This window comes from Dipodomys spectabilis, unplaced genomic scaffold (assembly GCF_019054845.1).
Source record: "Dipodomys spectabilis isolate Male_0828 unplaced genomic scaffold, ASM1905484v1 ptg000576l, whole genome shotgun sequence".
In the NCBI taxonomy this organism is placed as follows: Eukaryota; Metazoa; Chordata; class Mammalia; order Rodentia; family Heteromyidae; genus Dipodomys; species Dipodomys spectabilis.
This window is the reverse complement of record NW_024871253.1, coordinates 364,757-386,992: the sequence shown is the minus strand read 5'-3', so window position 1 is coordinate 386,992 and position 22,236 is coordinate 364,757. Positions and strand designations below refer to the sequence as shown.

General features: G+C 47.8%; 2 protein-coding genes across 4 annotated transcripts; one reads left to right on the top strand and one right to left on the bottom strand.

Moving 5' to 3' along the window:
* Positions 1-1,368: 1,368 nt before the first annotated feature.
* On the top strand, positions 1,369-3,364 carry Rangrf (RAN guanine nucleotide release factor). Of its 2 annotated transcripts, none has more exons than XM_042670826.1 (5): positions 1,369-2,132; positions 2,224-2,340; positions 2,544-2,700; positions 2,783-2,886; positions 3,082-3,170. In XM_042670826.1, exons 1-4 carry the CDS (start codon positions 2,056-2,058, stop codon positions 2,870-2,872), a joined length of 441 nt encoding a protein of 146 aa, XP_042526760.1. In that variant the 5' UTR covers positions 1,369-2,055; the 3' UTR covers positions 2,873-2,886; positions 3,082-3,170. The 2 variants fall into 2 exon arrangements, with proteins under 2 accessions (XP_042526760.1, XP_042526759.1); XM_042670825.1 differs by having other exon boundaries at positions 1,373-2,132; positions 2,783-2,868; positions 3,082-3,364.
* On the bottom strand, positions 3,333-7,921 carry Slc25a35 (solute carrier family 25 member 35). Of its 2 annotated transcripts, XM_042670823.1 has the most exons (5): positions 7,267-7,921; positions 5,312-5,377; positions 4,765-4,917; positions 4,093-4,227; positions 3,333-3,935 (listed from the first exon to the last, which is right to left on the bottom strand). In XM_042670823.1, the coding sequence occupies exons 1-5, from the start codon at positions 7,639-7,641 to the stop codon at positions 3,762-3,764; spliced, it is 903 nt and encodes a 300-aa protein (XP_042526757.1). In that variant the 5' UTR covers positions 7,642-7,921; the 3' UTR covers positions 3,333-3,761. The 2 variants fall into 2 exon arrangements, with proteins under 2 accessions (XP_042526757.1, XP_042526758.1); XM_042670824.1 differs by lacking the exon at positions 4,765-4,917.
* Positions 7,922-22,236: the final 14,315 nt, after the last annotated feature.

Below are 22,236 nucleotides of genomic sequence, written 5' to 3'. Positions count from 1 at the left end.
GCACACACAGAGCAAACCAATAAAAAAAACTAATCAAACAAAACCCTGTATTTGGCAATGTTCATTGCTTCCTGTTGCCCATTTCTCCCTCCTCCCTCCCTTCTTCTCCTTGCCAAACTGATATACTGACATTCCCCAGCACATACTTTATCTCCAAGTCTTCCCACCTACATTTTATTGGCTAGAATACCATAGGGTGCCCTGGTGAATTCTCTCAACCTTACAATTGGGGTGAAGGGATAATGAAATACAATAGAAGGAGTGAACTGTTTAAATGAAATATAATAGAAGGGGTGAACTTAAAGAACACTGTACGTTTGTATGGAATTATAAAAATGAAAACTTTTTTTTTTTTTTTTTGGTCGGTCATGGGGCTAGAACTCTGGGCCTGGGCACTGTCCCTCAGCTCTTCAGCTCAAGACTAGTGTTCTACAACTTGAGCCACAGCACCACTTCTGGTTTTCTGGTGGTTAATTGGAGGTAAGTCTGATGGATTTTCCTGCCTGGGCTGGTTTTGAACTGAGATCTGAAGATCTCAGCCTCCTGAGTAGCTAGGATTACAGGCATGAGCCACCAGTGCCCCGGTAAGAAAACTCCTTATAGTATCAATGTATTCCAAAAGAAAATGGAGGATTACAGGTGTTAGCCACCAGTGCCAGCTCAGAAAACTCCTTATAGTATTAATGTATGCCAAAAGAAAATGGAAAGGCCTGGCACTGGTTGGCTTATGCCTGAAATCCTAGCTACTCAGGAGGCTGAGATCTGAAGCTCATGGTTCAACGCCAATGTGGGCAGGAAAGTCTGTGAAATTCATCTCCAACTAACCACCAGAAAAGCCTAAGAGTAGAGCTATGGCTCAAAGTGGTAGGTAGAGTGCTAGCCTTGAGTGAAAAAGCTCAGGAATAGCACCTATACTGAGATCAAGCCTCATGACTGACCAAAAAAAGAAAAGAAAATGGAAGGAAAGAAGGAAGGGAAACAAAGGAAGGAGGGAAGGAGAGGGCTGTGTCTCAAATTTCCTCTCTATGGTCAGCCCTTCATATAGGGATTGTTAATGTAAGGTTCTAGTAAGTATGTACCCTTTAATTTCATTTTACTCAAGTGTTAGGCTCCAGATGGCATCAGTATGGGAATCACTTTGTCTAGTTCTTCCTTGGGAATAGGGACCAGAACCTCTGAGGGCTTAGTGGCCTTCAGGGTTCCAGACACTGGCAAATATAGGTTTATTCAGTCACTCAACAATAGGCTTGTTATGCTCTAAATTCTGTGCCAGGTGCTGGGGATCATGATGAATAGAGAAATTAATTGGAAGGTTATGGTTGAACAAATACTTAAAAGAACACTCTGAAAATCTGTAAAAGAAAAACAACAGAATTTAATCTATGCTTCCGTCCAGGTGTGCGGGTAGAAGAGCTTGTCCCAAGCTTTCCCAAAGTGAAGATTTAAGGGGATTAGATTTGTAATCTCAGACAGGGTGTCGCTTTCAGGAAGTAGGTGTGAGGCCTGAATCTTAACCGAGACCTACACCTGGACCTCTTGTTTCTTTAATTCTCAGCATGGGACCCAGGGACCCGTGGTCTGGCTAGCAGCCCACTCGCTGTCAATTGGCCCCAGGACACCCCGTAACGACTCTCTGGACTCGGGAGACCGCACCTAGACACGGGAGCCTTCGATGGATAACTGTCCTTAAGAAGGACTCCAAGTGACCTTGTTAGAAGGTGCGATCCCTTTAAAAGGAGGAGTCCGGCGGGCGCAGGCGTCACAAATCCTAAATCCAGACTGGACCTGCGCGCCTGATCCGGAGGTCCCGCCCCGCGCCCTCCCAAGGCCCCTGCTTCCCAGAGCGGCCTCGCCGGGCCCCGCCCTCAGAGGGCGGACGCTGATTGGCCAGCTCGACGGCGGGGCGGGGCTGAATCTTAAAGGACCAGGAACTAAGCAAACGGAGAAGACCGGGTGGTGGCTTCGAAACCCTGGGGGTGCGGGTGGGAGATGCCACGAAGCCCCATATGGGTTTCTTTAAAAACCCTTTAGTCTCCATACCCTAATCCCGGGACCATGGAACCCACAAGAGACTTCCCATTGTTTGGGGGCGCCTTCTCCGTCATCCTCCCTCCAGGGGCTATTGATGTCAGGTGAGAAGGTCCAGGCGCCCGTGGAGCCCGATCGGGTGGGTGGCGGGAAGAAGCTGGAGTCACCAGGGTCTACTTCGCCTCTTTCCTCTAGCGACCTTCGACCGGTTCCGGATAACCAAGAAGTGTTCTGCCACCCAGAGACCGACCAGAGCCTGATCGTGGAACTTCTGGAGCTGCAGGCCCACGTGCAGGGCGAAGCGGCTGCGCGGTGCGGGGGGCCGCCCAATGGGCGGGCCCGGGCCGAGGAAGCGGGCGGGGCCTGGGCCCGGAAGGCTTTTGTTTGTTTGTTTTGGCTTTATTTTGTTTTCCTGAAGCAGAACTTAAAGGCCAAAAAGTGAGAGACCTAGACTTCAACATGCTCAGGGGTGGGGTGGGGCGCCCAGGGGCCTTGACCCTTCTCTCCCACCCCAGATACCATTTTGAGGACGTCGGCTGGGTGCAGGAGGCTAGGATCCAGCAGGTGGAGTCGGTGCAACCCCTCACTTTGGAGAACCTGGCCCTGCGGGGCTGCTGCCAAGAAGCCTGGCTCCTCTCTGGGAAACAGCAGATAACTAAAGGGAGCCAGCAGGTGAGGGGCTGGGAGGGTAGGATGCCCTAGAAGGGTGTGTGGCTCCAAGGGTCCAAATAAACAGCCTGACTTATCCTTTTAGGTAGCAAAGGATGTGACACTCCATCAGGCTTTGCTTCGGCTGCCCCAGTACCAAACTGATCTCTTGCTCACCTTCAACCAACCCCCGTAAGGAGGCAGGAAAGGGTGGGAATGTTATGACTGGTCTCCAGATTGGGTGGGCAGAGCAGGGAGATGGGCTGGTGGGGTCCTTTTCAAGGAGGGAGGAATAGGCCCGAGGTTTGGGATCAATCCCTGTGGGTCCTAAGGAACCGGAAGTGGGATCTTCCAAACCTCAATCCTGGACGATGTTCTGTCTTCTTCTGTTTTCCCACCCACAAGCTCTGAGAACAGGTCATCTCTTGGTCCTGAAAATCTGTCACCTCCACCCTGGAGCCTGAGTAACTTTGAACAACTAGTGACCAGTCTGACCCTCCATGATCCCAACATCTTTGGTCCCCAGTAAAGATTCCTGAAGCATTGTGTGATGCTGCTGAGAATTTAGGGACCCAGTTCTGGAAGGGTGGAGGAAAAAGAGGTGAATACCCGGGGTTCCTTTTACTTCTCTGTGCATAAACATAAGACACCTCCTCTCTGCAGAAATAAACTTGCTTTATAACCAATATCATGATTGTGCCTTTGAATCTAACAGGACACCTGGTTCTTCTCAGTTCCCTTTGGTCTTGGATGGTAAAGTTTTAAAGCTGTGCGTGGGAACAAGAGGAACCTAAGGCTGGCAGTGGAAACAGGGAAGAAATCACTTTGGAGTGACTGGTTCAGCCCTGAGACGGGTGCGGAGGATACAAGGGGTTGAATGGGAAGGTTTAAAGCAACAACACCCAAAGAAAGAAAGGAAACTACTACTTGGAGTGATTCAACTCTGAGAGAATAGGTAGAGGGTGGGGTTGGCTCTCCCGCTTAGGCGGATGAAAAGACACGTGGTTTATAGTCACCAAGGCATAGTAGTAGAGGCAAAAGTATGTGAGAAAGTGTCAATTTGGTGGCACGTGCGAGAGCCGCTGTTATTTAGTGTATGTGTGGTAGAGAAAGCGCAGCTGGTCCCAGAAGAAGAGGGAGAGGATGGTGTGGGGCCCAAGGCGGAAGTAGGAAGCACCTATACCCTTGTACATGCCCCAAATGCCCTCTGTCCGAGCTGTCTGCAGCAGAGCGTCCAGGATTCCCCGGTACATGAGGCCCTGGACATGTTGGAGGGGAAGGAGCTTGTCAGAGTCCAGCAGCGGTCTCATCTCTGCAGACTGCATTTGAGGCTCTCCCTTCTACACCCACAGTCTGCTGCTCCCTGCCCCCCTCCCAGATTTGCCTGCCTGTCTGCACCCCAAAGCACTCCCTTACCTTGCCATGAGCATCTGTGGGTTGGTTATAGAGCCTGGTACTGGCCACATCGAATGGTGTCATGGCCATGACTACTGCAATGCCACTCACCATGGCAGCGGCCAGAGCCACTTTCCAGCTCTGGGGAGGAAAGATCTACAGGAGAGAAAAGCTTAGTCAGTTTTTGTTTTTTGGGGGAAGTCCAGTTGTGGGGCCTGAACGCTGGGCCTGGGCGCTGTCCCTCAGCTCTTCAGCTCAAGGCTAGCACTCTACCACTTGAGCCACACTGCCACTTCCCACTTTTTTCTTTTTGTTTATGTGGTGCTGAGGAATCGAATCCAGGGCCTCTGGCATGCAAGGCAAGCGCTCACCACTGAGCCACCTTCCCAGCCCCGCTTAGTCAGTTTTATAGTGAATTATTCATCTCCTAGGGCAGGACAGGCCCTGCTTCTACCCTACTAGTATGATAACAGTATGTGGGAGGAAGTTCAGCATGCTCTGAGGGCTCCAGTATCCCTTTCTACGTGGAAGTGACTAGAGAATCTTGGGAAGAACCTGAGAAGTCAGTGAACCCCAAACTCTCCTATTGCTTGTTCCCTTCCTTACATCTGAATGTTGACACCCTCCCCTCACCTCCCTTGGCCCAACCCCTATCCCATTCCCAGGAAGGTCCCACCCCTTCCCAGGAAGTACCTCCCACTGGCTCAAGAGGTCCTTGGTGGATGAGAAGGTGCACAGCTGGGTAGAGGAACCGACGGCAACTCTGGGCAGGCCTCCCAAGGCCCCACGCCATAACCCCATCAGACCATGTTTCTGGCCAATGTCCGTTAGTGCCTGAAACATGCCCTGGTGGGGGGAAGACCATGGGGGTGGGGTTCAGTCACCCCAGCATCAGGGGCTGTCACCACTATCACTGGCAAGGATCAGTCTTTAATAAGCACCTATTGTCCAAACAACCAATTCGATGTGGGCTTAGAGCCCGAGAATATGGGCCTTCAGTATTTGCCACACGTCCCCATCCCAGAGTAAGGGCTGAAGTAAGAGGGAAGTGAGGACATTAGTAGAGCCAAGAGAATGAGGCAGGAGAAATGGGCAGAAGGGTATGTGAGGGTCCAGGTGGGTCTGGATTAATGTTATTGGATAGAATAGTGGTCAGGGTTGGAGCGGCTGGGGGCAGGCAGAAAGCTGGGGGGAAAAATGGGAGAGGGTAGTCAGGTATAATGGTTTGGGGAACCCTCACCTGGTGCTTATACTGGTGCCCTACGGCAATTTCAGAGGCTGCTTGTGCCTGTAAGTGCGTCTTCACCTGGGGAAGAGAGAATATTACAACTTGTACCCCAGTGGCCACTGGCCACTGCCATTGCCACAGGCCATTGCCTGACCCGCTCCCCTTATACTTCTTCCAGGGTATTAAGCAATGAACACCCCCCCCCCCCTTTAATCTGATAATTATTGTTGTTCCCACTTAGCAGATTGGTCTTGAGACTCTGTGTCCCTTGGCTGCAGTCCCAAGGGATAGATCTCCTAGCACTGCAAGATACCCTGCCCCCTCCAATTCCTCCTTCTCCTGGGGCTGAGGGGTGGGGGTGGGGTGGAGAGGTTGGAGAATGACATTTCCTAAGACTGGTTGTTAAGCAAGACCTGGGTTCTGTGCCTCTTATGCCAGTTCCCATTCTCAGGTCAGATTTCCAGCTACCACCTCAATCAGATTCCCCTCTTAGACTCTGGCCACCGTGAACTTTCTAGCTACCAGGGTCCATAGGGGCAGATGATCAGCTGACTTTGAAGAGGCCACTGTCTCTAAATTGAATACCTTAGAAGTGAGACTAAGTGGGCTTTTCCACAAAATGCACTGCTTCTCACTCTCTTAACTACACTAAGCATGGCCTAGCCTCAGCAATAAATAGCTGTGTGACCTTGAAGCGGTCACTTTCCCTCTCTGGGCCTCATGTTCCCAGCCCTTGACCTATAGCTAATAATTCAAAAGAGTACACTGTGAAGTTGTAATTCTGGGGTACCCTGGCCTTCCAGATCCCTATAATCACTGATACATGTTACTCAAATCTTCAGCTTCCCCTCCACAAATCCAACCTAAATAAATAGCATAAAACATTAGCAAAAGGAGGCTGGGAAGGGATGTGAAGGGTAAACAAAGGAGGAGGCTGCAATGCTTGGTAAGAAATGTACGCATTATCCTGCCCATGTAATTGTCACCCCTCTGTACAGTATGTTCGCAAATAAAATTAAATTAAATTAAAAAAAACATTAGCAAAAATAATAAAAGCAGTACTATTAAATGCTTATCTATGCCAGGATTTGTGCTAGTGTCCTCATTTGTCTCCCTCAGTGCTCCCTAGGGTCACAAAAAGGTTGCTGCAATTATCTCAATTTCACAGGTGTGGCAATTGAAGAATTGAAGTTCAACAATGAATAATTCTCCTCTCTCTCTCTCTCTCTCACCAGGGCTTGAACTCAGGGCCTGGGAGCTGTCTCTTAGCTTTTTTGCTCAAGGCTAACACTCTACCACTTGATCCACAGCTCTACTTCACTTTTTCGGTGGTTAATTGTTTTGTTTTTGTTTTTTTTCTTTTTGTTGGTCATGGGGCCTGATCTCTAGGCCTGGGCGCTGTCCCTCAGCTCTTCAGCTCAAGGCTAGCACTCTACCACTTGAGCTACAGCACCACTTCAGGATTTTTCTGCTTATGTGGTGCTGAGGAGTGGAACCCAGGGCTTCATGCATGCGAGGCAAGCGCTCTACCACTGAGCCACCTTCCCAGTCCCTTAGTAGTTAATTGGAAGATAAGAGTCTCACAGACTTTCCTGCCTGGGCTGGCTTCAAACAGTAATTCTAAGATCTCAGCTTTTGAGTAGATAGGATTATAGGTGTGAGGCACTGGCACCCAGCTACAGTGAGTAATTTTCAAATTCAAGCTATGTGTGCCAGGAAGACTGATTCCCATAATCTTGACTGAAGTCCATAATCTTCTTCAACATATCTGACTATTTGCACTGTTTGGGTGTGCACAGAGAAGATCAGAAGGCCTTAACAACCTACCAGCAATTTTGTAATACTCTCCCCTTCTTTGCAAGGGGACAACACCCTGCCACTTGCGCTCTCGTGAAGGACCAGACCCTCACTCTACCCCAAGGTTCTGCCCCTGAGGACCCCAGGTAAGACCACCTCTTTCTCCTTACCATGTAGATGGGACTCCCCAGATAGGCTCCCATGATTCCAGCCAGGGCCCCAGCTGCTGCGCTGTGGACAGGACTCAGGGTGCCATCAGCTGTGTGCAGGTAGCCCTTAGCCTCAGCTAGCCCATAGGTGCCTAGGCGGATGCCATTCATCAGGAATTGGTATAAGAGCGCAGGCGCCAGGCCTTTCTGTAGTGCAGCCAGGCCATCCACCTTGCCGATAGTGAAGAAAGCGTGGAAGACATTGCGGTAGTGTCGTTGGTAGGTGCCCGGGGCCTGCAGTTCTCCCTGCAGTTGCATTCTGGTTTTTACAACCTCCAGGGGATTGGTGAACACACAGGCCCCACAGGCTGCTAGACCGCTCATCAAGAAGTCCATGGTGGGACAGCAGTTGGCCAGCAAAGGGAAGCAAGGGAGCAGGCTTGAAGTCAGGGGAAGACTTGGTTTCTGCAGCCCAGGCTGCAAGAAGTAAGAATTTAGAGGTTTCAAGTTAAGTGTCAGGGTCAAACGTCAAGGAGTGAAGGGTTAGTTCGAATTCGGGAGTCAGAAACTGGCTTAGAGAGAGAGAGGAGTGTAGGAGAGTCTGGCGAGGTTATGACGGGTCCCTGGCGGTCAAGAGCTGTGGAGTCAAGGAAGGGCAGAAGTCAGGAAGGAGGTGGCAGGAGGTGACAGGTGGGATGCACGGGGTTAGCCGCGGGGAGCCGGGGAGTCGCAGGAGGAAACGCAGAGCCGGGATGTGAAAGGTGATGAGGCAGGGGGAAAGAAAGCCCACAGGAGAAAAAGGATCCGCGATCCGCAGGTGTCCTCGAGAAAGTCACCGGGCTGGATCGAGAGAGAAGTCGGGACCCCGGCTCGGGGTGAGCTTTCCAAGGAGCTACTAGCGCCCGAGCACCGCCGGTGTAGTCTTGGGGAGGCCGGGCCGCCACACTCCTGGCACCGCACCGCGGCGCCAATGGGGATTCTCTGACAGCTGCAGCGGGAGCCTCAGCCAATCAGCGCAGAGACAGTCGGCAGCCAATGGGAGGAGCCTTCGGCAACCTCGCTCCGGAACCGGTGACGAACCTTTCGGGATTAACTCTCCCCACCCCGGGGCTGGGGGAGGCTGGAAGGGGGCGGGCGGCCCTACGGCGCTGTGCAACCGCGCGCGCGCGCGCACCTGGGCGCACTGGGCGGGTTTGTTTCTGGCGGGGAGGAGGAGTTGGATCTGGGGCGCAGAAGCAGCAGTACCTCGGGGGTACCCACCCTGAGGTTCTGTCTTCCTCGGTGCATCTCGGGGTGGGCGGTCTAAATGTGTCGACGCCCACCTCCAGCCAACCGGGAAGCTACGTCCCCAGATGGGACACAGCTGCTGACTTGCCACCCATCTCCTAAGACTAAATAAAACGTTCTAGGGTTCTAGCGCCAGGAGTGTGGTTGTGCCTGAAGGGAGCTGCATTCCCATTTGGATTCCTTCGGTCGTGAGGCTTGAACTCTGGGCCTGGGCGCTGTCCCTCAGCTCTTCAGCTCAAGGCTAGTGCTCTACCACTTGAGCCACAGCACTACTTCTGGTTTTCTGCTGGTTAATTGGAGATCAGAGTCTCGTGGACTTTCCTGCCGGGGCTGGCTTTGAACTGTGATCCTCAGAGCTCAGCCTCCTGAGTAGCTAGGATTACAGGCATGAGCCACTGGCGCCTGGCATCTGAGTCATTCCTTTTGTATTTTGCTTTTTGAGACAGGATCTCACAAGGTAGATACTGACAGAGGACTGAAGTGAGGAAGGAATGGGAACTTGGAGGCAGAACATCTGGCTGTGTGTGTGTGTATGTGTGTGTGTACATTTGTACTGGAGCTTGAACTCAGGACCCCAGTCTGTCCTTTAGCTTTTACACCTATGGATGTTGCTCCACCATTTGAGCCATAGCTCCACTTCAGCTTTTTGTTACTTAATTGGAGATAAGAGCCTTACAGACAGGCTGGGATCTAAGGATTGAGGTTTGAAGCCAGCCCAGATAGGAAAGTCTGTGAGCCTTTTATCACCAATAAGCTAACTCAGAAAAAGCCTGAAGTAGTACTGTGTCTCAAGTTGTAGAGCCTTGAGCAAAAAGAAGCTCAGGAGGGCTGGGAAGGTGGCCCAGTGGTAGAGTGCTTGCCTTGCATGCATGAGGCCCTGAGTTCGATTCCTCAGCACCACATAAGCAAAAAGAAAAAAGCTGGAAGTAGCGCTGTGGCTCAAGTGGTAGAGCGCTAGCCTTGAGCTGAAGAGCTGAGGGACAGTGCCCAGGCCCAGAGTTCAGGCCCCATGACCGGACACCCCCCCCCCCAAAAAAAAAAAAGAAGCTCAGGGATAGTGCCCTGGCCCAGAGTTTAAGCCCCAGGATTGTAATAAAAAAGAAAAAAAGTCCACAGAATTCCTGCTGGTCGAACTGTGATCCTTACATCTCAGCCTTCTGGGTAGCTAGGATGTCAGGTACTAGACTGAACATCTTTTTTTTTCTTTTGGGTCCGGTCGTGGGGCCTGAACTCTGGGCCTGGGCGCTGTCCCTCAGCTCTTCAGCTCAAGGCTAGTGCTCTATCACTTGAGCCACAAGCACCACTTCTGGGTTTTTTTTTGCTTATGGGGTGCTGAGGAATCAAACCCAGGGCCTCATGCATACATGAGCCACTCTACCACTGAGCCACCTTCCCAGCCCTAATATGGTTCATTATTATGTAGATACATTATTATTAACTTCGAGTTTGGGGGTATAGATTAGTTGCACGCAACAGGCTCTAGGTTCAATCCCCAGCTCCAGATAAACAAATAAACAAACATTATTGCTTGACATATGGATAGCTCATGTCAGTAATCCTAGTCACTCAGGAGGCTGAGATCTAAGGATCATGGTTCAAAGCCAGCCTGGGCAGGAAAATTTCTGAGACTCTTGTCTCCAATTAATTACCAAAAAGCCAGAAGTGGAGAACATTCTGGTCCTTACTTCAAGTCCAAGTACTGGCACACAGACACAGACACACACACACACACACACACACACACACACACACGTTACCAAAACAGGAGAATACAAGAAACAAAGTTTATTAGGAGAAAGTGAGGGAAGGATGGTATTGTCAAAAAAGAAATGTACTTTATAGCCAGCTGCTTGTGGCTCTTGCCTGTAATCCTAGCTACTCAAGGGGCTGAGATCTGAGGATCACAGTTCAAAGCCAACCCAGGCAGGAAAGTCTGTGAGACTCTTATCTCCAATTTACTACCAAAAAAAAGAAGTGGTGTTATGGCTCAAGTAGAATCCAACCCAGGGCCTCATGCATGCAAGATAAGCACTCTACCACCGAGCCACCTTCCCGTATTACAAGACACTTTAGGCTCATTTTATATATTTTTTTGTCTTTCCCTGTCCCTCCATTCTACCATCAGCCATTTTCCCAAGATGTCCTATTTCCCTTTCTTGGGGAATTTTTTTTTTTTTTTTTTTGGGTCCAGTCCTGGAGCCTGAACTCTGGGCCTGGGCGCTGTCCCTCAGCTCTTCAGCTTAAGGCTAGTGCTCTACCACTTGAGCCACAGCGCCACTTCCGGCTTTTTTCTTTTTGCTTATGTGGTGCTGAGGAATCAAACCCAGGGTCTCATGCATGCAAGGCAAGCGCTCTAACACTGAGCCACCTTCCTAGCCCCTCTTGGGGAATTTTTAAAAAATGTCTTTTATTTTGTGTGTGAGATAGGGTTTCACTACGTTTCCCAGGCTGGTTTCAACTTCCTGGGCTCAAGTAATCTTCCTATCTCAGCTTCCCAAATAATTGGGACTTGGCCTCGGGAACTGTTTTAGAAACCAAGATCTGGATAGTAGGTGTGCTTGTAGCATTTAGGTGTCATTGTTTCTAGAGAGCAAGGAAACACCTGTGTATATATTAACCCATGAATATATACTCACAGGTATTTCTATATGTAATCACTCACATCTCTATTTCCCTAAACATGAATTTGTAATGATGTCTCCAACTCTGATCTAGCTACTCACTCTCTTATCTATGAACAGTAGGAAACCTGGCTCTCATCACTTACCATCCATTCACTTAGTTGTTTAATGCTTAACTGACAATAAGGACATCAGAGTTATTAACTCATATCTGTGTGGGAAATGTTCTTGTTAACTAGAATACATGCTACATGCAGTTCCATTGCTTTTTTGTTGTTGTTGGTCATGGGGCCTGAATTCTGGGCCTGGGCGATGTCCCTCAGCTCTTCAGCTCAAGTTTTTGTTGGTCATGGGGCTGAACTCTGGGCGCTGTCCCTCAGCTTTTCAGCTCAAGGCTAGTGCTCTACCATTGAGCCACAGCACTACTTCCAGCTTTTTCTGCTTATGTGGTGCTGAGGAATAGAACCCAGGGCCTTATGCATGTGAGGCAAACACTCTACCATTGAGCCACTTCCAAGCCCCAGTTCCATTTGCTCTTGATCTGATTAACTTTTATTTCCAGAGTTGCTATGGTCAGCACTGTTCCCATCAACTCCTTTAAGAAAAGATATTTTAGGATGCAAATACCACTTAGTGGTAGAGTGCTTGCCTAGCATGCATGAAGCCCTGGGTTCCATTCCTCAGTACCACATACACAGAAAAAGCCAGAAGTGGTGCTGGGGCTCATTTGGTAGAGTGCTAGCCTTGAGCAAAAGAAGCTCAGGGACAGTACCCAGGCCCTGAGTTCAAGTCCCAGGACATGCCAAAAAAGACAAGAAAAGAAAAGAAAAGGTATTTTTATACAATTATAATATCATTAGGTTTTCCTTTATGTTTTTAGTGCTGGTACAGGGGTTTAAACTTCACACCTCCAATTCTGTTTTGGTTATGGCTTCCTTGCTCACAGCTGGTAATGTGCTATTTGAGCCATGCCTTTGGTCTGTTATTTTTTTTTTTTTGGTCCGGTCGTGGGGCCTGAACTCTGGGTCTGGGCGCTGTCCCTCAGCTCTTCAGCTCAAGGCTAGCACTCTACCACTTGAGCCACAGCGCCACTTCCCGCTTTTTTTTCCTGCTTATGTGGTGCTGAGGAATCGAACCCAGAGCCTCAAGTATGCAAGGCAAGCGCTCTACTACTGAGCCACCTTCCCAGCCCTTGGTCTGTCATTTTGCTGGTTAATTGATTTGTTTGTTTGTTTTTACCAGTCTTAGGGCTTGAACTCAGGGCCGTGCACTGTCTGAGCTTTTTAGCTCAAGATTTTGAGTCACAGTGCCACTTCCGGCTTTTTCTATTTAGGTGGTGCTGAGGAATTGAATCCAGGCCTTCATGCATGCTAGACAAGCACTCCACCACTAAGCCACATTCTCAGCTTTGTTGGTTAATTGATTATTGAGTTTCCTAGACTTTTCTGCCCAGACTGGCTTCTGAGATCCTTCAGGTCTTGGCCTCCTGAATAGTAGAATTATTTTAGGCATGAGCAATTGGGGTCAGCATGGTTAGTGTGTGTGTGTGTGTGTGTGTGTGTGTGTGTGTGTGTGTGTATGTGTATGTTTGTGCGTGTGTGTGCGTGTGTGCTGGTGGTCCTGGGGCCTGAACTTGGGGCCTGAGTGTGGTCCCTGAGCTTTTTAGCTCAAGGCTGGCACTCTGCTACTTGAGCCATAGCTCCATTACCTGATTTTTGATGGTTAGTTTGAGATAGGAGTTTCATGGACTTTCCTGCAGAGGCTTGGTTCTAATTGTGATTAGATCTCAGCCTCCTGTATAGCTAGGATTACTTACAGTTGTGAGCCACTGGCACCTGGGTTTTACCTTTTTTTTTTTTTGGTTGGTTGTGGGGCTTGAACTCTGGGCTTGGGTGCTAGCCCTGTGCTCTTCAGCTCAAGGCAAGCGCTCTACCACTTGAACCACAGCATAACTTCTGGTTTTCTAGTGATTTATTGGAGGTAAGAGTCTCACGGATTTTCCTGCCCGTGCTGGCTTTGAACCATGATTCTCAGATCTTAGCCTCCTGAGTAGCTAGGATTACAAGCATGAGCCACCGGTTCCTGGCTTGCTTTTTTTTTTTTTTTAATGCCAGTCCTGAGACTTGAATTCAGGGCCTGGGCACTGTCCCTGTGCTTTTATTTGCCCAAGGCTAATGCTCTAGCACTTGAGCCATGCTCCACTTTCTGTCTTTCTGGTAGTTAATTGGAGATAAGAGTCTCATAGACTTTCCTGTCTGGACTGACTTTGAATTGTGATTCTCAGTTTTATCTTCCTGAGTAGTTAGAATTACAGGTGTGAACCATTGGTACTCAGCTTAGCTTCTTTTAATTCCAGAATTTTTATGTTGACTTATCTATTTTTTGGGGGGAGGTGGTGGTGGTTAATTGGAGATGAGATTCTCATGGGCTTTTCCACTTGGGCTGGGTTTTGAACTGTGATCCTCAGAGCTCAGCCTCTTAAGTAACTAGGATTATAGATGTGATCCCCTAGTACTAGGCTTCAATTTTTTATTGAATTGGCATGATGGTTTTGGGCCAGAGCCCAAATTTCATGAAGTAAGGAAAGACTTATTTTAACAAAGTCTGCATTTCTTTCTTAGTGGGGGCTCAGATACTTCCAGGGTGTTTGAACTTCATCTTCCCCAGGGGAGGATAGGGAAAGAAGCCTTAAGGGAAGAGGATGATGTGATCCCATGCCATTTATAGCAGCTTCTAGGTTAGAGAGATTTCCTAGCCGTAGCAGAACAGAAGAAAAAGGCAACAACCAGTATATGTTCTTTGAACATTTTGGAGACCAATCTTTGTATCAGTTAAGTATTTGCAATTTTTTTTTTTTTTTGTTGGTTGTGGGGCTTGAACTCTGGGCCTGGGCGCTGTCCCTGCACTTTTCAGCCCAAGGCTCTACCGCTTGAGCCACAGTGGCACTTCTGGTTTTCTGGTGGTTTATTGGAGATAAGAGTCTCATGGACTTTCCTGCCCAGGCTGGCTTTGAACTGTGATCCTCAGATCTCAGCCTCTTGAGTAGCTAGGATTACAGGCGTGAGCTACTGGCGCATGGCTAAGTATTTGCAAATTTTTAATCAGTCGGTAGCTTGTCTTTTAATTCCCTTAACATTGTTTTTGCAGAGCAGAAGACTTTTTTTTGTTTTGTTTTATGGGGCTGGGACATGTACCAGCCTTTTGAGTATAGTAAATTAAACTATTTTTTTTTTAAATGACAGGCTTGGGGCCTGAACTTAGAGCCTGGCCACTGTTCCTGAGAATCTTTTGCTCAAGACTAGTATTCTATCACTTCAGCTACAGCACTACTCTGTATATGTGGTACTGAGGAGTCAAACCCAGGGCTTTATGCATGCTAGGCAAGCACTCTGCCACTAAGCTACATTCCCAGCCTCTTTTCTTTTCTTTCCTTTCCTTTCCTCTCCTCTCCTTTCCTTTCCTTTTCCTTTCTTTTCGGCCATGGCGCTTGAACTCAGAGCCTGCAGGCTGTCGCTGCCTGGTCACTGTCTGAGCTTTTTGCTCAAGGCTAGCATTCTTGCACTTGAGCTACAGCTCCACTTCCAGCTTTTTGCTGGTTAATTGGAGGTAAGAGTCTCAGGGACTTTGTTGCCCAAGCTGGCTTTGATCCTCAATTCTCAGATCTCAGTGTCTTCAGCAGCTAGGATTATATTCTTTTGAGACAGGGTCTTACAATTGTTGTCCAGGCTGACCCCACACTGAAGTTGCTTCTAACCCACGTACTGGTGACTCATGTCTGTAATTGTAGGTATTCAGGAGGCTGAGATCTGAGAATCATCATTTGAAGCCAGCCCACACAGACAAATCAGAGACATTTTTTTTTCTAGTCCTGGGAACTCAGGGTCTGGGCACTGTCCCTGAGCTTCTTTTGCTCAAGGCTAGCACTCTACTACTTGAGCCACAGAGCCACTTCTGGCTTTTTCTTTTCTTTTCTTTCCTCCCTTCCTTCCTTCCTTCTTTCTTTCCTTCCTTCCTTCCTTTCCTTCCTTCCTTCCTTCCTTCCCTTCCTCCCTCCCTCCCTCCCTCCTTTTTCTTTCTTTCTTTCTTTCTTTCCTTTCCTTACTTTCTTTCTTTTTTTGTCAGTCCTGGGGCTTAAACTCTGGGCTTGGGCACTGTCTCTCAGCTCTTCAGCTCAAGGCTAGTGCTCTACCACTTGAGACACAGCACCACTTCTGGGGTTCTGGTGGTTTATTGGAGATAAGAGTTTCATGGACTTACCTGCCTGGGCTGGCTTTGAAACTTTATCCTCAGATCTCAGCCTCCTAAGTAGCTAGGATTACAGGCGTGAGCCACCAGCACCCAGCTTGGCTTTTTCTTTTTTATGTGGTAGTGAGGAATCAAACCCAGGGCTTCATGAACGTTAGGCAAGCACTCTACCACTAAGCTATGTACCCAGCCATCAGAGACATTCTTATCTCCAAGTTACCAGTACAAAGCTGGAAGTGGAGGTGTGGTTCAAGTGGTAGAGCACCAGCCTTGAACAGAAAAAGCTAAGCAAAAGTCTGAGACCCTGAGTTCAATTTCCAGTACCGACATATATACACACACAAATACCCCAAAGTTTTAAGTTGCAAAAGCTGACTTACCAAATTTTTCTTTTAAAAACAGCTTTACTGGGCTGGGAAGGTGGCTCAGTGGTAGAGCGCTTGTCTTGCATGCATGAGGCCCTGGGTTCGATACCTCAGCACCACATAAGCAAAAAGAAAAAAGCCGGAAGTGGTGCTGTGGCTCAAGTGGTAGAGCGCCAGCCTTGAGCTGAAGAGCTGAGGGACAGTGCCCAGGCCCAGAGTTCAGGCTCCATGACCGGACCCAAAAAATAATAAATAAATAAAAATAAAAATTGCTTTATTGTTATTATAGAGATGATGCACAGAGGGAGTACAATTTTATAAGTCAGGTAATGAGTACATTTTTATTTTGTATAGTATCATCTGTTCCCTCATTCTCTCCCGGTCCCTTCCTCCTGTCTCCACCCACAAGTTGTATAATTCACTTTAATCAGTGTCCAGTGAGCTGCACTTTTTCATCCTTTTTCCTTCGAGTTCTGTGCCCTCCCCCAACCCTTCCAAAGATATACACATGAATACACCATACATTAGGTAAAGAGGGCAGAATCATCAAAAACTAAAAGCTATTTTAAAAAGTCTTTTGTTTCCATATCTTGGAGTTGGTTTTAGTATATATAATATTATTTTATATAACTATGAAGAGGCACTTAGGCATTGTGCCTTTGTGATTCTCTCCTAAGACTATCATCTTTTGGTTTCACTGTGAGTACCTACAATCTTCAATAATTTGTTATTAGCTGGATGCTGGAGGCTCATGCCTGTAATCCTAGCTACTCAGGGGCTGAGATCTGAATATCACAATTCAAATCTGGCCCTGGGCAGGAAAGACCCTGAGACTCTTATCTCCAATAAACCACCAGAAAACCATAAGTGGTGCTGTGGCTCAATTGGTAGAGTGCTAGCCTTGAGCTGAAGAGCTAAGGGACAGCGCCCAGACCAGAATTCAGGTCCTACAACCAATAAAAATAAACACATGAACAAATAAATATAAATAAATAAATGAAACAAACTGGGATATAACAATTTTTTTTTTTCGGGCATGAAACTTGAACTCTAGGCCTGGGTGCTGTCCCTCAACTCTTCAGCTCAAGGCTTGCACTCTACCACTTGAGCCACAGTGCCACTTCTGGATTTTTCTACTTATGTGGTGCTGAGGAATCAAACCCAGGGCCTCATGCATGCAAGGCAAGCCACTGAGCCACCTTCCCAGCCCTGTATTTTTATTTATTTATTTAATTAATTTATTTTTGTTTGTCAGTCATGGGGCTTGAACTCTGGGCCTGGGCTCTGTCCCTCAGCAGTTCAGCTCAAGGCTAGCACTCTACCACTTGAGCTACAGCGCCACTTCCGTTTTTCTGGTGGTTCATTGAAGATAAGAGTCTCACAGCCTTTTCTGCCCGGGCTGGCTTTGAACTCTGATCCTCAGATCTCAGCCCCCCTGAGAAGCTAGGATTACAGGCTTGAGCCACCAGCAGCCTTTCTCTTATGTTTATTATGGCAGTACATCTACTAAAATTTCTTTTTCTTTTTTTTTTTTTGTTTTTTGGGTCCAGTCGTGGGGCCTGAACTCTAGACCTGGGCGTTGTCCCTCAGCTTTTCAGCTCAAGGCTAGCACTCTACCACTTGAGCCACAGTGCCACTTCTGGCTTTTTTATTTTTGCTTATGTGGTGCTGAGGAATCGAACCCAGGGCCTCAAGCATGCAAGGTAAGCGCTCTACCACTGAGCCACCTTCCCAGCCCATCTACTAAAATTTCTTAGTATGATATTTAGGTCTGCAATTAACAATTCAAAATGACATTCCAACAACAAAAAAAGTCACCATTCACACATTAAGCAAGCATATGCAATATTAACAGCCACGGGTCTAGAACCCACTAAGTCCCTGTAATTCAGCTCATCTGCACTCACAAAAGGATGCATGTTGCTGAGGTGAGGAAGGCTGGCAGGATGGGCCCAATCTTGATGACAGGAAAGGCCTTTGGAGACTAGAGTATGAGGCTGGAGTTCAAAGCTTGGGGTCTGTGAGTAACCTTGTTCTGTGTTGAGCATCTTCAGCTGGAGCTTTTATGGCCTATTCCCAAGGTTATCTGGTTAGCTTGCTGCAAGCTCTCAATACCACAACAAAGCAACCTTAAGGTTGGCTTATTAACATATCAGAATGTCCTAGCCACTCCTGAACACCTGGGATCCAGGGAGGGGGTGGGTACAGACCCTGGCTCCTGGTCATTAGGCCATCTAGTCATCAGTAGGCCATCTGGTCCATAGGTGGAGTGTACAGACCATGGGTGGAGTCAGCAAGTTCTCTGGGCTGGCTGTTTGTGAACTTACCTGCATTTTGCTGATAACTGACTCCCACTACATCCATGATCAGCTCCTTGGCTGGGAGCATGTCACTTTGTGAATGATGTGTTTAAACCCAGGGATCCCCTTGAGCTTGTAGGCAAGTGTTCTAACACTTGTGTTGTGGTTATAGTCCCTCCCTCCCTCCTCCTCCCTCCTCCTCCTCCTCCTCCTCCTCCACCTCCTCCTTTTCCTCCTCCTCCTCTTCCTCCTCCTCCTGCTCCTCCTCTTCTTCTTCCTCTTCCTCCTCCTCCTCCTCCTCCTCCTCTTCCTCTTCCTCTTCCTCTTCCTCTTCTTCTTCTTCTTCTTCTTCTTCTTCTTCTTCTTCTTCTTCTTCTTCTTCTTCTTCTCCCTCCTCCTTCCCTCCCTCCCCTTCCTTCCTTCCTTCCTTCCTTCCTTCCTTCCTTCCTTCCTTCCTTCCTTCCTTCCTTCCTTCCTTTCTTTCTTTCTTTCTTTCTTTCTTTCTTTCTTTCTTTCTTTCTTTCTTTCTTTCTTTCTCTTTCCCTCTTTCTCTCTTTCTTTCTTTCTGGCTTGAACTCGGGGCCTCACACTTCACTTACTAACAGTTGGCACTCTAACTACTTGAGCTGTGCTTGTAGCCCTGTTTTCTGCTGGTTAGTTTGGAGATACAATCTTATGTGCTTTTCTGCCTAGGCTGGCTTCAAACTGAGATCCTCTGAATCTCAGGCTTCTGAGGCAGATGTGAACCACTGTCACCTAGCTCTAGTTTTGAGACAAGGTCTTCATAACTTTGTCAGGATTGACCTCAAATTCTAAATTCTCCTGTCTCCATTAAGCAGCTACAAGTTGGGATTATAGGCAGGTACTAAGCATTCCTGTCCACTTCTCTTTTCAACCCCCCTCCCAACATGGGTGTTTAATTGTACCAACACCATTTGTTGAAAATATAATTCTTTTTCCAGTCAATTGCCTTTGTTTTTTTTTTTTTTTTTTTAATAATTTCAGCTGACTGAAGTTGAGGTGGGAAAAATCACTTGGGCCTATAAGCTTGAGACCAGCTGGAGCAACATAATAAAATTCTGTTATATTTTAAAATCAGAGCCCAGTATTCCAGTGGCCCATGCCTATAACCCTAGCTACTCAGGAGGTTGAGACCTAAAGCTCATGGTTTGAAGCCAGTCTGGGCAGGAAAGTCCTTGAGCCTCTATCTCCAATTAATTGGCAAAAAGACTGGACTGGAAGTATGGTTCAAGTGGTAGAGTACCAACCATAAGCAAGAACCTGAGGCCTTGGGTTCAATCCCCAATACTGGCATGTGTACGTGGACAGACAGACAGATAGACAGACAGACAGACAGACACACACACACACACACACACACACACACACACAAAGCCAGTTGACTGTACTTCTTGGATTTCTTCCTGGTCTCTGTATCCTATTCCACTGCTCTTTTTTTTTTTTTTTTTGTCAGTCGTGGGGCCTGAACTTTGGGCCTGGACGCTGTCCCTCAGCTCTTCATCTGTCGACTAGCACTCTACCACTTGAGCCTCAGCCCCACTTCTGGCTTTTTCTGCTTATGTGGTGCTGAGGAATCGAACCCAGGGCCTCATGCATGCAAGGCAAGCGCTCTACCACTGAGCCACCTTCCCAGCCCCTCCACTGCTCTTCTTTGCCAGTATCACACTGTCTTGATTACTGAAAGCTGCTACCAATTTTCCCTGAGTGGGAACATATTTTTGCAGATTGCAGGGGAGCTAGAGGACATCCAGGGTTCCAGAGGTCAGTGAGAAGGGATGGTCTCACAGAGAGGGATGGGGAAGGAAGCAGAAATCTGAAAGGCTTCTGTTGCATCTTCCATATGTCTACCTCAGTGGTGTGAACTAAACTGTAATAGGTTTATTCTGGCTGCCAGATCACCTACCTAAAGTGTTCAGATGCCTCCTGGTTGAACAGAATCCTCTGGATCTGTCCTTATCACCTGTGTGAGAATCTGTTGGAATTCAGAGCTGGCAGCTTTTTTTTTTCCTGCTCCCTTCCTGGCTGAACTCAGCCATAGGTAGGCCGCTTACCTTTTCAGCTTTCCAAACAGATGAGCAGGCTCAGGTATTGTGTGTTTCAGAAAGAACTCTGGGTCCTGGTCCTACCAGAGGCCAGTCAGGATTCAACTCTACCTTAATATGAGTTCTTCTTTCCCAATGGGTACTGGTAGATCTTGCCTGTAATTCTAGCTACACATTAGGCTGAGATCTGAGGATGTTGGTTCAAAGCCAAATTCATGGACTCCTTATTTCCAATTGACCAGCAGGTATGGCTCAAATGGTAGAGTTCCATCCTTGAGCAGAAAAAACCAACTGAGAGTTTGAGGTCCTGAGTTCAAGCCCCAGAACTGGTACACATAAATGTGTTCCCATAGTGGATAACCCCAGATACAGAGCTGACTTCAGTCCAATAGGATGAAGCATTCAAATCTGTCACTCTCTAATTTTCCCCAAATTGGATTCATTCTCAGACTCCTTCTTTGATGGTCACCAGAAGCTCTATGGGGGTACAGCAGCTTAGTATCCCCAGTTGGAAGGTCATTTGTTGCTTATCTTTTATTGCAGTTGGGGATCTAACAAGTGGGTTGGTTTGATCCACAGTACTAGAATGGAAGAAATAAGGAAGGAGGGAAGAAGGAAGAAAGGAAGGTAAAGAAAGAAAAGCATTTGTGGCTGGGCACTGGTGGCTCATGCCTGTAATCCTAACTACTCAGGAGGCTGAGATCTGAGGATCACAGTTCATAGCCAGCTGGGGAGGGAAGTCTGTGAGACTCTGATCTCCAATTAGCCACCAGAAAACCGGAAATGGCGCTGTGGCTCAAAGTGGTAGCTTTGAGCTAAAAGAGTTCAGGGACAGTGCCCAGGCCCTGAGTTCAAGCCCCCTGACTGACAAAAAAAGAGAAGAAAAGTATTTGTGTATGTGTATGGGTGTGCACACGGGCGTGTGTTTGTATATGTTGTCAGTATTGAGGCTTGAACTTTGAACCTCATGCTCTTTTTTTTTTTTTTCCTCAAGGCTGACACACTACAACTTCAGCCACATCTGTTTTTGGCTTTCTGGAAGTTAATTGGAGATAAGAGCCTCACAGACTTTTCTGCCTGGGCTGGCTTTGAACTATGATCCTCAGATCTCAGCATCCTGAATAGTTCAGATTACAGAAGTGAGCTACTCATGCCTGGTTTGAAAAGTATTTCTTAGCTAGCTTTCTCATTGCTATGATAAAATGTGTGACATAAACAAGTTAAAGGAGGAAAGAATCATTTCCATAGTCCACAATCTGGGCCCACAGTAGGGCAGACCCACAGTGGGGCAGACCAGCATGGCAACTAAGCCTGAGTCTAAGGCTGCTCACCTTAAGGCAGGCAGGAGGCAGATGGAAGGAATACAGGAAGAGGCCAGGGTAGGATATGTTGCCAAGGACACTTCCCCAGTGACCTACTTCCCCCAACTAGGCCTGCCTCCTACTCTTCACCACCTTCCAATAAGCCATCACATTATGAATCCACTGAGGGTTGAATCTGTGGATTAAGTCAGAGCCCTCAGGATCAAATCCTTCTCCAAAAGTCTGTCTGTTGGCGGCCTAGCTCCCAATATGTGAGCCTGTGTGGAGACATTTCATATTGAAACGTTACCAATGTATTGCTGTTACTAGAGGTAAGAAGGATTGTAGCTCGCTTCCAAAACTATCTATTACAGCTGGGTGCTGATTGCTTACACCTATAATCCTAGCTACCCAGGAGTCTGAGATCTGAGGATTGCAGTTCAAAGCCAGCTCAGGCAGCAAAATCTATGAGACTCTTTTTTTTTTTTTTTGCTAGTCCTGGGGTTTGAACTCAGGGCCTAAGCACTGTCCCTGAGCTTCTTTTACTCAAGGCTAGCACTCTACCACTTGAACCACAGTGTCACTTCCAGCTTTTTCTGCTTATGTGGTACTGAGGAATCCAAGCCAGGGCTTCATGCATGCAAGGCAAGCACTCTACCACTAAGCCACATTCCCAGCCCAAAGGCTAAGATTTTTTTATGCATCTGAGGTAAGCGTTTCTTTTGAATGCCTTTATAGCTGTAGCAGACTGTAGAATGTCGTTGTAGCTGTGGTGGAGGGTGTGCTTTCAGATAAGGTTTTTTGTTTTT

Bases quoted from the DNA above. Each gene is read 5' to 3' on its own strand.
- Rangrf (XM_042670825.1), top strand. From the start codon at position 2,056: ATGGAACCCACAAGAGACTTCCCATTGTTTGGGGGCGCCTTCTCCGTC. The intron at 2,133-2,223 runs GTGAGAAGGTCC...TCTTTCCTCTAG, and splicing joins CCAGGGGCTATTGATGTCAG to CGACCTTCGACCGGTTCCGG. The intron at 2,341-2,543 runs GTGCGGGGGGCC...CTCCCACCCCAG, and splicing joins CAGGGCGAAGCGGCTGCGCG to ATACCATTTTGAGGACGTCG.
- Slc25a35 (XM_042670823.1), bottom strand. From the start codon at position 7,641: ATGGACTTCTTGATGAGCGGTCTAGCAGCCTGTGGGGCCTGTGTGTTC. The intron at 5,378-7,266 runs GTAAGGAGAAAG...TCTCTTCCCCAG, and splicing joins TGGGGAGTCCCATCTACATG to GTGAAGACGCACTTACAGGC. The intron at 4,228-4,764 runs GTACTTCCTGGG...TCTCTCCTGTAG, and splicing joins ACCTCTTGAGCCAGTGGGAG to ATCTTTCCTCCCCAGAGCTG.